Below are 13,334 nucleotides of genomic sequence, written 5' to 3' on the forward strand. Positions count from 1 at the left end.
ATAGATTTTCAAACTCGGAAAAGTACGATTTCTTTTTGGGCTAAACATATCCAATAATCCATAATCTTTGAAGTTTTTTTATCCTTAATTTTTAGGAAAAAAAATTACCCTCAAAATATTAAAAATTCTCTACTAGGCCCTTACTTAAATTTGTCAACATAAAGTTTATGATTGGATTAAATTATTGTTTTATATATTCTTTAAGTTTGATTTTCAACTATGTCAAATTGTCAGTATCATTAAAAAAAATATATCATACACTATCAAACTCATCTAACACATACATAGAAGTAGCTCACCAGTCAACATCTAAATATCTTTCATGCAATTATTCATGAATTACTCAAATTTCAAAATATTGAAATTGAACTAACAAACATAACCTCTACATCCTCATAAATATATCTAAAGTAATTCAAAACTTGTAAAACAAATGGGTAATAATTTTAAACATTTGAAATACAAAAAATAAATGTGAGATCTACCCCATCAAATTAAGAAATGAAGACTACATTTGTAATTTCTTAATTTCATGCATAGTTGTTCTACAAGACATGAAACCTTTGGATTTATTATGATTTAAATATAACGCCTTAAAATATAATTTACTTCTTGGTTGGTCAATTTTTTACCGATGAGTCGACAACCACTATATTTTTGACGAGTAGGGATATATATATAAAAGAAGGGAGAGAAGAAATTTTTAAAAAAACAATAGCTATATGAAATTTTTAACATGATCGGTAGTAAAATTTCTACTCCATCAAAAACATGAGATAGGAACATAGAAATTAAGACAAGAAACTCGACAAAAAATACAATATAATGTGGAGGATTTTCTTTTTTTAGACATCTTCCATGTTAAGGGAAAGCTATTTTAAGAGTGTTTAGAAATAGAAAAAGGAAATACAATTTAAAAAGAATTTTTTTTTTTTAACCTACTTTAGGATGGATGAACCAAATCATATAGCTCAGTTGATTAAGATATATGTAGATTAAAAAGGTCGAAAGTTTGAATTCTCACCCTTACACTTTTTGTATATGTAGATCAATTTAGATCATTTATTTGTAGACTTTGATACGAAGCATGTTGTTGTTGAACTAAAATTTATATATAAAAAAATACTTTTAAGAGGGATTAACTCGTGGGCATGTGTATTAATGAGTTGGAATTTAGTTTTAATACTATGTGATTGAGAATAATCAATCAAATGGCAAAATTCAAATTTGAAATAATGCTCTCAATATATTAAAATTTTAATTTCTTCTCAAATTTTTAATTCTCAATTATACTCTCAATATATTAAAAAAATTTCAATAGGTTTTTACTTTGAAAATTTATTAAGAATTGTTAACCTAAAATTAATGGGTGATTAACTTAATATTATTTTGTTAACTTATTTAGACGCAGGAGCATATATATATATACATATATATGTTTGTTAATCGATATATTTTGCAGGTGGATGGGTTGAGTTTCATGTGTCAAAATAACACATGAGCGGTATGTTCACGTGTTTAAATATGTTGATAAAATAATAATTTAACGATTTACCAACTTTTTGTTAACAAATTTTAATAAAATTTGTATTGGAAGATTTGATTGATAATTTTTAGTACAAAGTAAAATTGAGAATTTTTAAAAATTTAGAACCAAGATTTGAGAATTGACTAAAGCAATTGGAACCATTTGTATATTTAGACTTTTTTTTTTTTGAGAAGAAAGTTGCAAACATCTCTACTCTATACAGACATATTTAAATTACGTCGCATCACGCTCCATTACATGAAGTATCGATGTAGTAGATAGTTGAAAAGACTAATTATTAATAGTGCTAACGATAGATACAATGTCCAAAATTTTATGGACTAAATTTATAATTTAATGTCTAACTTCCAAGTTTAACATTTCAATCTAAATATCTATATCTTTATAATATGAGTCGTAGGTTCAAATTGAACATATGTATTAAAGTCATTAGGGGTGTAAATGTGTTCTAGTAAATTTGTACACCATTAAAATAAATACCTCAAAATAATATATGTATATATTTTTGTATGCTTTAATGAGAATAAAATTCATATCATATTATTTGAAGAAAATATAAAAATTACACAAAGTTTTTGAATAATTATTTTCCATGCAAAGCTAAGATGATGGTGATCTTTGGCCTTTTAGAAAGATTTCCATTTTTGCGTTCCTTTTCATTGCACAAGTGGGAGGAACAAAAGCCTAGAAAGTAGAGACATGAAAAGATATAAGAAGATAATAATAATAATAAATAAAACTAGAGACATGAAAAATATAAAATAACGATAATAATAATAATTTAAAAACAAGACCTAAATAAATCATTTTGGTCCATCAAATTTATATCTTTTTTATAAATTTGTTTCTAATGCTTTGAAAATTTCAATTTTATCAGATGAAAGTATAAAAATAAATTTCAATTATGGTCTAAAATTTTTAAAATTAGAATAAATGATGGATGAGGTTGCATTTTAAAATGAATTGAAGTATTTTAAATGTTGAAAAATCAACAAAATCAAATTTGGCCTACTTTTTTTATCTTTTAGTTCAGTAGGGAATTTAAACCTATAACCTTCAAGGAGCTAAAGTTATATCTTAACGGTTTGGATAATATGTTTATATTAGTATCAACTAAATTTGTTTAAGCAAGAATGATTAGTTTAATATTTCACATCAAAAATCATACTTTTATGTGCCATATTATTTATTTTTTATTTTTTTATTAAACTTCAATAATATTATTAATAAGAATTTGATTAAAAATTATAATACTGTTTAGAAAAAATTTGAAAATTTGGAAACAAATTATATAAAAATATTCAGCAAATAAACGAGAAGAGAACATGGGCCATAATGTGGGCCAAATTTTTATGTGGGCCTCAAAGTTGCGTCTTATCCATTTCGAGTCACCGTACGTATCATTGAAACCCACTTGGCCTCTCTCTCTCTTCGATTCAAAAAGAACACCACAAAATGATATGATATTATCCTTTTTTTTCCCTCTCTTTTGGATATGGCTTTTTGGTCATTTCAAAATTTTGTAAAGTGATAAAATAAAATAATATTTTGGTTTTCTTTTTAAGCACTTTTTGTGTCTTTGCAATATCTGAAAAATAAAAAATAAAAAATCAAACGTCTATTAAGCTATTAAAATATGATGTAGTTCTTTTTTTCTTTCAACAGTGGTGGAAGTGAGAGATCGAACCATCGACTTTTAGAACGGTATTGGTAATGTTCGAATTGATAAATATGATATAGTTATTCATTTAATTAGATTATGTCCATAACGTTTCAATTCAATCCAATCCAAATGAGTCATTATTTTCACCCCACAAAATTTAAATTCTCTGTTGACTTATGAAATCATAATAAAAATTAAATGAAACTTACCAGTCACGTCTTCTTCAATCTAATATAGGTAAGATATTTATTACGTTCAAAATGGTATAGAAACGTTTACAACTTTAAATAAATTCTTCAAATAACATATATTTATATTATTTATCAATTGTGGATTTTTTTTGGATTAAATAAGTAACAATTTAATTAATGTTGTATTGTTTGGAAGAAAATATAAAATTACACAAAATTGAATCATTCTTTTCCATACAAAAGCAAGTTGATAATGATGAGCCTTCTAGAAATATCTCCAATTTTGCCTTCCTTTTCATCGCACAAGTGGGGGGCAAAAGCCTAGCTAACAAGATATTAAAAAGATTCCTTTTTTAATATGCTTAATATATATATTTTTTAACCTAAAATTTACACTATTTTTGAAATTTATCTCTAATATTTTAAAATCAATGTATCAAAATTTTCCGACCATCTATCTACTCAATAACATTGTAGACATTGTATAAAAAAACAAAAACAAAACAAAATGGTGATTTGGCATTTCTATAATATTGTTATTTTCACATGAAATATCCATATCAGCCTACATATAATTTCGAACAAAAAAATAATAATCATACTCGATTAAAAATCCAACCTAACCCTACTAAATTTTATTTAATGAAGTAGGGTGAAGAAAATGTTTAACATTAAAAAAAGATCATCTTATAAAAAAAAATTAAAAACACTATTTTGATCTTTATACTTTCAGCTTTAGTTTATTTTGGTCCAAGTACTTTCAGTTTTGGTTTATTTTAGTCTTCCTACTTTTAAAATGTTCATTTTGATCCTTCTACTTTTAAAAAATGATCATTTTAGTCAATGTTTGTAAAATTTTAACATAAATTCTATACACAATGAAAACTCTTTATTTAAAATTATGATTAAATTTCAAAAAATACAATAAGTGTATTGTCGTGTCGTGTCGAAATTGTGATCGAAAAAATAATATAAAGAAAAGTCCAAGATGATCACCTTTTACAAGTATAAGGATCAAAACAAATGTTTCGAAAGCATCGAAACTAAAATAGACAAAATTTGAAATTACATAAGTTAAAATAGACATTTTAAAAATACAACCACGGAAATGATATTTTAATCTAAAAAAATACTTTAACCTACCATATCATCATTTATTTATTTAATTTTAACGACAGGATTTGATAAAGAAAATTATTAAATCTCATATATACATAAAGAATGTGGGCCCACATAGGGGTGGGCCATGGTTTTACATGGGCCTCAAAGTTGTGGTTATCCATTTGGAGCCGCCGTACCGTATCATTGGAAAGCCAACCATTGGAACCCACTTGGCCTTTCTCTCTCTCTCTTCAATTCAAAAAGTGTTTGCAAATTTCCATATTCACCACAAAATGATATTATCCTTTGTCTTTTGCTTGTGGCTTTTTGGTCATTCCACCATCTCTTTTAAATAATTAAATAACATAAAAATCTTGGCCTTTTTATCCCCCTTGTATTTTACATTATCCACATCGACTTTTTTTTTCTAATTGCTTGAATAATTTATATATATATATATATATATATATATATATATCCTTATTATCTTTCTTAATATTCAAGTTTCCATCACCGACATGAGTTCAGCAATAATTAACACATATTCCTTTCTTTGAGGTCAAAAGTTCTATTATTCGTATCTGTAAATTGTTGTACTAAAAAAAATTCATTATATTACTTCTACTTTTTTGGTTTAACTCAAAAAAAAGTTAACGCTATTTTAGTTAATAAAATAAAAATGAAGAGGTGAATAGTAAAATATTTAATATCATTTCACATCGAGGAATGAAATTTTAACTTCAAACTTTAAATAAAGTAAATGTCATGCACCCATGTTACCAATATTCAATATTTAGACTAAGATGAGTTATTTATTTATTTATTATTTTTTTTATGAGGACTTAGATAAGTGTTGTTGTAATATTTATCTTAAATTTGAATAAGTGTTACAAATTTTATATTCTATACAAGACTTTTGTATGAATTATCGTTCAAAAAATAGTTTCTTATCCATCAAATGAACAAAAATATAGAATATGAACAATACTTTAGACAGACGACACTAATATTTGAATTTTCGTGGATTGAAAATTTTATTTTATCTTCAAGCTTTATATTGATCCAACGTAGTCAAAGATTCATATCCATAAAAGCTAATGAATTTGAGAGATTTTAATCGTAATTTTTTTAATAAAATTAGTGGGCAAACGATGCAGAAGTCAAAAAAAAAAAATTGCAACGTGACAGGGCTCAACTTGATGAAAGTCGTCAATATGAGATCACTAACCAAGAAGTCATCAGTTCGAATAAGGTCGGACAAACAATTTAATTTCCAAAAATACCCTTACCGAGTCCAAGTTGAATTTTTAAATGACGAAAAACCCCTACATCGAGTTAAGGATCCCCACGCATCAAATTTGCAAACAAGTCGACAAGACAAGAAGGACAATTGAAGAGAGAGGAGAGAGAAAATGGATAGGGTATTTTCAGTGGGTGAAATTTCTGACCAGTACTGGTCGTCGCAAACGGCCGCCGCTCCTCCGCCGCCGTCACGGCCACCGGCCATGGCGGCCGATGTAGGCTCCAAAATGAACCGTAGCGCATCGGAGTGGGCCTTCCAGCGGTTCCTTCAAGAGACCTCCGCCTCACCACCTCATTCTTCTGCTCCAGACCATGGCGAAGTCATCGAGATCAAGGACTCTGCCCTCAATCAATCTCAAAAACTCAATGCTAATCACGATCGTATTAGTAATTGTAATAGCGGCAGCATTTATACCAATGCTGCTCCCACGACGACGGCCGATAATGGCGCCGCTGCACCGCCGAATATTCCGATCGATTCTGAGGAATACCAGGCTTTCCTTAAGAGTAAGCTTCATCTCGCTTGTGCTGCGGTCGCCTTGAAGAGGGTAAACTTTTGCCTCTATCTGTTTCTTCTTCTTTGTTTTGGTGGTTGTAGATTTCTTCTCTGTTTTGTTCATTAGGTAATTTTCAGAAAGAGTTAACAAAATATTGGAAATATGAACAATGATTTTGATATCTGGGAAGCGGTTTTTGACTGTTTTGCCTGTTCAGTAAGTACTGATCGGCAAGGGGATTGCTTTATTGAAGCTGAAGTTCTTTTCCCTGTGGCTGTCTCCATATGGTTTTATTCACATTTTTATTTTTCGTGGAGAAAGGGAGTTAGTTCTAATGAGCTAGATTGCTATGGTGAGATAGTTGGAGGTGGAATTTTTCATCAATTATTTTGTTGGGTTTCAAGTATTTTCTTATATTTCGTTTTAACTTCTCCATATGTTAAAACGAGGCATTTTTTCTTTATTGATGTTGATGGATATGTCTTCCCCTCCCCCTTTCCTCAACCCCTCTTCTTATGGAAAATTTTCTTCCGTTGGAACAGATTTATTGTTGAGGTTCAAAACTTCGAATCGAGTAATTGCTTATCTGCAGAGTCTTTAGGGACGAATAAAAGGGCATATAGAAGATATTCAAGTTTACCTGCGTAGGAAAAATTGACTGGTCATCTTTACGATGAGATTACTTAGAACGTGGAAGGGTTTAACTTCTTTTTGAAGCTCTAGGCTTGTGTGTACTAGTACGAAGGTTTTCCTTTGAAGTAAATTTCAGAATTTTAGTTCAATTACGGGCTACAGCTCAAACTCGCCTTCTTTGATTTTGGTGATGAAGAGCCTGGCGTAGATTTCCAGTGCAATTCATTGACAATTGACTTGAAAATATTGAATCTCATCCTTTGTGGTGTCCTTCATGATATCTAAAATTTTCACCCCATAGTAGTTTGAGCTGGAGTTTACAACTTACAGCTTACAGTACTTGTAGCATTAGGAGTTGGTATGACAAGCTGAAAACAATGTGGAGGAGTGCAGCGGCTGCGATCTTACAAGTTCGAAAAACTAGGAAGAGATTAATTTTGAATGATGCTAGGGGAGATAAGGAGGAGGTTTGAGATATTTGATAACTATGGCTATGAGTTTACGTGCTCCTTGACTAATTCAAGTGGAACACTAGAGGACCTTACAACATTTATCATCGTGGAACTTATAGAATATTTAATATTTTATGAAGGTGCCACCAGAGTTTGAATCTATAACCTCAATGACTTTTGAATCTCCAACTTGCTACTTTGGGCCACTTGAGGTTTTAAGATAGGGTTTGCCAAATGCTTTCATTGGACGCTCAATTCCAATGTTTTTTCAAACTACTTTCTTCGTTGTCTATTTTAGCTACCTGTACTCCTCTAGCCTATTACAAGGGCTGACTCTTAGTCATCTTGATCTTAATTTCATACATTTATAATACATTAATACGACTGTAGAAAACTAGCCTGTCTGAAAAAGTAATATTAACTGCTGGAAAGTAGAAAACTAGTCTCTTTCCTTCTTTTAATTGAGCTGGAGAGAACTTAGGACTTTTTTTCTTGGTAAAGTTGTTGAACTTTTGTTTCTGTATGAACAGGGATCCTTTACAAAGTCTCAAACTTCGTCCACCTCAGCTGACTGTGGATCACAAGCATCTACTACGTTGGGAATTCAAGGTTGGGATTACTGCATGTGTATATTCGTTTCTCACAAATAATGCAGAGATGTAATTATATCTTTTTGCCTTTCTTTATGTAGTTTATATTGATTGTCAATGTCGTTTAGCTCTCTCTTCATGCCAGTAGTTAGTTAAATGAACTGCTGAATTCTAGATTTTAATTTTTATCCATATCTTGCCATTCCATAGCTTCTAATATAGGAGCTGAGAATAATTCATTAAGGTCACCAGATAAGGATATAAATGGAGTCCTTGGAGTTACTTCCTCACCCTTGGTGCCAAAAATTTCTGAGGTTCGAGCTCGGTCAGCTACTAGTGGATCATCGAGAGATCAGTCAGATGATGAGGAGATTGAGGGAGAAACTGAGACAACTGAGAATAAGGACCCTGCGGATGTAAAACGTGTAAGGAGGTAACTTTCTGCCAGGTTCTAATTCAAGGATTGGAAGTATTGGATTTTTGGAGTCTGTCCTCACTTTTTGTGTTTATTGACAATCTTTATGGTTTATATCTTCATATAATAACAAACCAGTTTTACTGCAAATGCATTGTGTGAACGGTGGTGGTACAAATAAATTTTAATTCATATCTGATTAAGCTTTCTATGTGCAATGTTTCTTCTGCTGTCCTAATTTGTTCTTTTGGATATCAGAATTTTTCGTTCAGATTCTGCCTTTTGCATGCTTTAAAATTGTCCATGGTATATGCCTTTTGTACATGTTATGGGACCTCAAAGTGGTAATTTTTTTGCAATGAAGTGGTTATTTTAGTTGCATGATAGTTGCAATTGAGATTAGAACATAGTGCAGCTTAGTTATGGAGTTTTTTTACACTACAAGTTTTATTTCTCATTAGATATCTCTCATTGTTCTTGGAAATCTGGTTTTTTCAGAATGCTTTCAAACCGAGAATCGGCTCGACGATCAAGGAGAAGAAAGCAAGCACATTTAACTGAACTTGAGACACAGGTTTTGCTTCAGTTGTGTCAGTTGTTCAAAGCCTTGTACCTCTTTTATGATCTGCTGAACTGATAAATAGTGGTTCTTTTTCTTTACTAAACCTAGGTTGCTCAATTAAGAGTTGAGAATTCTACCCTGTTGAAGCGCCTTGCCGATATAAGCCAAAAGTACAATGACGCCAGCGTCGATAACCGGGTTCTAAAAGCTAATGTCGAAACATTAAGAGCAAAGGTACAATGACAATCAGTTGGTTCTAAATTTTCCTAATGCATTACAAATTTTTTTTTGCTTACAAGCTTCGCTAAAAATGTAATGTACTTTTCCTCTCATTTTGGAAAAGAGAAAATGCTCAAGATGCAATCTTTGTTAAACACAGAAGGCCTTGATTCGTCTTTCAAAGAGTTGATACCATTTCCAACTTGGCAGGTGAAGATGGCTGAGGAGACTGTCAAGCAAGTTACTGGTAACCCAATGTTCCATGCCATGTCTTCGATTTCCTCTATCGACATCTCTTCGTTCAATGGTAGCCGATCCGAGACATCAACAGATGCTGCTGTTCCCGTGCAAGACGATCCATGTCGCATATATCAACCTGCATCAAACAACCCCGTGGGCGCACGTGACATAAGAGTCAACAATGGATTGGCTGGCATTTCACAAGTAGACAGTGGGCAGCAGAGTTCTCCATCTACGGTACCGCCAGCCGTGTCGGGGAACAAGATTGGAAGATCCAAGTCTCTGCAGCGAGTGGCTAGCTTGGAGCATCTGCAAAAGCGGATCTGTGGAGCCCAAGCAAATGGAGAGCAGTAGATAAACAGGCAAGAACTGGAGATGGCCCTTGCACATATGAAAGATTTTTTACCTCATGAGTTGAAAATGAGAGCTTTAGTTCTGGTGATTGTTGCAAAAGATTCTTACTTCTTCATGCTAACGACATTGGTATTGACCATTTGTACTGTTAATTCTGTGGCCTCCTCCCATTTATCATGAATCAAACAGGTAATTATCAATGATTGAATTATGCACTCTTGTATTTTCCCCTTAAATATGTTTTTTTGTATCAACTTAAAAGATTGATTTAGCGTTGTTTATATTGGGTCGGGTCCCGATACTATGAAAAGCTTTAATTACATCATTGAACTTTAAAATTATGCTAAAACAAACGTAGATGAAACACATGCAAATGGGGCAAGGAAGTGGACGAGTTTGAATTAAAGGTTAATGGTCACGACATCCCATATTAGTGAAAGAAACTAATGAAATTGTTAAATTTTGTCAAAAAAAAAAATGACCGAATTAAAACAAAAATCAAATACATTAAGGATATAGTCGAGAATTTTATAAGATTAATGACTTCAAAAATTACCTAAAAGATGATGGACTGTTATGAGTATTTTGTCATTTTTTATACATTTAAATATTATTTTTGTTATTTACTTTCTACTATGATTTATTTTGGTTTGTTTTGTGAGTGAGGTGTTGCTAAAACTTTGATCGAAATAAATTAGATAAAAATGAAAACGGACGACCAAAATAGCTATTTTTTTTTAGAGCATCGAAACAAAATGAAGAAAAAATAAAGATTTTGTAAGTAACCAAAATGAACAAAAAAGCATTTAAACTTCTTTTAAATAATAATAAATAAATAATGCACAGACCTTTTATTTACTTCTTCCCTCCAATTTCTGTTGTATCCGTACAAATAGCCATGAACATGGCTGTGGAACAAGAATGGAGTTCCTAATTTGTGAAATATGCCCTCCAATGGCGACCAACTCAAGAATCGGGCTGCGAAAAGGCTCTGCATTAGGAATACACGCTTAAGCGCTAGTGCATGGAATTGAAGTATTACGAGAATATTCGAAGTCAGTGGCGGGTATTTTTCTTCTCCAATTGATATATTATTTCAATCCCTAATGATTTGTAGAAAGCATTTGAGTTTTCTTCTGGACTTTCACTTATGTACCGCTATGGGCGAGGCATTCGCCTTCTTAGTTCAGCTTCAACAAGTAGAAAAATCAATTGGGACCCGACTGTGGCTCTTAAACTTAATCACCCATCTCTTGTTTTTCTTGAAAAGTGCAATTCGAGATTCCAATTTAAGCAGATTTTGGGGCATATGATGAGAAACAATCTGATGGGTCAAACATTTCCCATGAGTAGGCTTCTCTTTTTCTCAGCTGTTTCACATCCTGAGAATCTGGACTTGGCAATACTTTTGTTTTATCACTTCACTCCTTTTCCCAATCTTTATATATACAACACCATGATCTTAGGATTGTCGTTTTCAACTGAGAAGGCCTTTGGCATTTATGGTTCCATGCTCCAAAGTGGCACTTGCCCAGATAGGCAAACTTTTCTTTACCTTCTTCAGACTACCAAATGTGTTGCTGAAGTTAAACAGATTCATTGCCATGCCTTTATTGTTGGTCTGCTGCCAGAGGAAGAATACCTGCAAAACTCACTTATCAAAAGGTATATAGACAATGGATGTTTTGGCCCTGCTCGCCAGGTGTTTGATGAAATGTTGAATCGGGATGTCGTCTCCTACAATATCATGATCGTTGGTTTTGGTAAAATGGGAGACAGTTTGGGGGCTTTGGAACTGTTCCATCATATGGGGTCTTATGGTCTTGAACCTGATGATATCACCATGTTAGGCCTTCTCTTGTCGTGCGGGCAGTTGGGAGAGGCGAAGTTGGGAAAATCTGTTCATGCTCAGATTGAGAAGTCCAGTGGTCCTTCAAACTTGATATTATACAATGCCCTTCTGGATATGTATGTGAAATGCAATGAATTGAAGCTGGCCCGACGAGTGTTTGATGTTCAGTTGGAGAAGGATACGGTTTCGTGGAACACGATGATTGCAGGATATGCCAAGGTAGGTGAATTGGAACTTGCCTGCGACGTTTTTAACCAACTTCCTACAAGAGATATTGTCTCCTGGAACTCTTTAATTTCAGGTTACGTGCAGAAGGGTGATTATGTGATGGTTAAAATTTTGTTTACTCATACGTTTGCCGAGAATGTTAAACCCGACGAGGTAACGATGGTTAACTTGATCTCTGCTGTAGCAGAAATTGGAGCTTTAGATCAGGGGAGATGGATCCATGGATTAGCAGTGAAAATGCAGACAATAATAGATGCATTTCTGGGTTCGACATTGATTGATATGTACTGCAAGTGTGGAAGCATCGAAAGAGCTTCCATTGTGTTCAAGCAAATTTCTAAAAAAGATGTTACAACATGGACAACAATGATCACTGGATTGGCCTTTCATGGGTATGGAAGAAAAGCTTTGGAACTATTCTCCAATATGCAACCCGAAACAAAGCCTAACGACGTAACATTCATTTCAGTTCTCACAGCTTGCAGCCATAGTGGATTTGTTGATGAAGGGCTCAAAATATTTCACAACATGAAGAAAGTATACAGTATTGAACCGGGAGTTGAACATTATGGATGTTTGGTCGATCTCTTATGTCGGTCGGGTAGGCTGTTGGATGCTATTGATGTGATTGAAAATATGCCTATGGAACCTAGTCAATCTGTCTGGGGTGCAGTATTGAGTGCATGTAGGACACAAGGGAATATGAAACTAGCAGAGAGAGCTTTGACAGAGCTGCTCAAGTTAGAGCCCGAGAAAGAGGGCGGATACATTTTGTTATCAAACATATATGCGACGTGTGGGAGGTGGAGCTATTCCGACAACATTAGAGAAGTGATGAACAGTAAAGGAGTGAAAAAGATTGCAGGCTGTAGTAGTGTGGCGGTCGATGGGATTGCCCATGAATTTACGGCTGCAAATAAGCAGCATCCAAGATGGATGGACATCTGCTCAATGCTGAGCTTTCTAACAAGTGAAATGAGGTTGGGAGCTGATGTTCTATCACAAGCATGCTTGACTTCAAGTTGAAATTTGTAAGGTTTGGAGAACTCTATGAAAGTCGGGGTTAGACCCTGATGAATGCCTATATGAGATTTAATATCGTATAAGTTTCCTTGACAATCAAAGAATCGGTCTCAGCTAGAATTCTATCTTTGGAACTATCCTCCTCTAAGTTAACAGCTAGCCACCCCTCTCTCGCCAAGAAACCTTATGGTTTGTATACTACTGTGCTCAAAAGAGCCACTCTTTGAAGGGTTACTCCACCTCACTTGGACTAATACTTCGTGCTATAGAAGGATTCTGTAGCTACAAAATTTTTATGGTTTTTTATTTTGAGGGTTCAACAAACATGTGAAGAAGAGATTTGAACTTTACCTTTAGTATGTAACAATTTTGTCCATTTAATTTAGAAATTATAACAATTTAATTCCTACTATAAAATTTAGTGTCAATTCTTATTATATAACAATTTAGTATATACAATTTA

The 13,334-nt window shown here is 32.8% G+C and overlaps 2 protein-coding genes across 3 annotated transcripts; both read left to right on the plus strand.

Annotated features, from left to right (window-relative positions):
* Window positions 1-5,847: 5,847 nt before the first annotated feature.
* Window positions 5,848-9,979, plus strand: BZO2H3 (bZIP transcription factor family protein). Of its 2 annotated transcripts, none has more exons than XM_022287485.2 (6): window positions 5,848-6,354; window positions 7,919-7,997; window positions 8,231-8,411; window positions 8,892-8,967; window positions 9,064-9,189; window positions 9,385-9,979. In XM_022287485.2, exons 1-6 carry the CDS (start codon window positions 5,917-5,919, stop codon window positions 9,766-9,768), a joined length of 1,284 nt encoding a protein of 427 aa, XP_022143177.1. In that variant the 5' UTR covers window positions 5,848-5,916; the 3' UTR covers window positions 9,769-9,979. The 2 variants fall into 2 exon arrangements, with proteins under 2 accessions (XP_022143177.1, XP_022143176.1); XM_022287484.2 differs by having other exon boundaries at window positions 5,849-6,354; window positions 8,189-8,411.
* Window positions 9,980-10,618: 639 nt separating this feature from the next.
* Window positions 10,619-13,275, plus strand: LOC111013109 (Tetratricopeptide repeat (TPR)-like superfamily protein). The gene has a single exon (XM_022287482.2). It carries the CDS (start codon window positions 10,919-10,921, stop codon window positions 12,872-12,874), a length of 1,956 nt encoding a protein of 651 aa, XP_022143174.1. The 5' UTR covers window positions 10,619-10,918; the 3' UTR covers window positions 12,875-13,275.
* The last annotated feature ends 59 nt before the right edge of the window (window positions 13,276-13,334 follow it).

Source organism: Momordica charantia, assembly GCF_013281855.1.
Source record: "Momordica charantia cultivar OHB3-1 chromosome 8 unlocalized genomic scaffold, Mcharantia_2.0 BLBB01000008.1, whole genome shotgun sequence".
Lineage (NCBI taxonomy): Eukaryota > Viridiplantae > Streptophyta > Magnoliopsida > Cucurbitales > Cucurbitaceae > Momordica > Momordica charantia.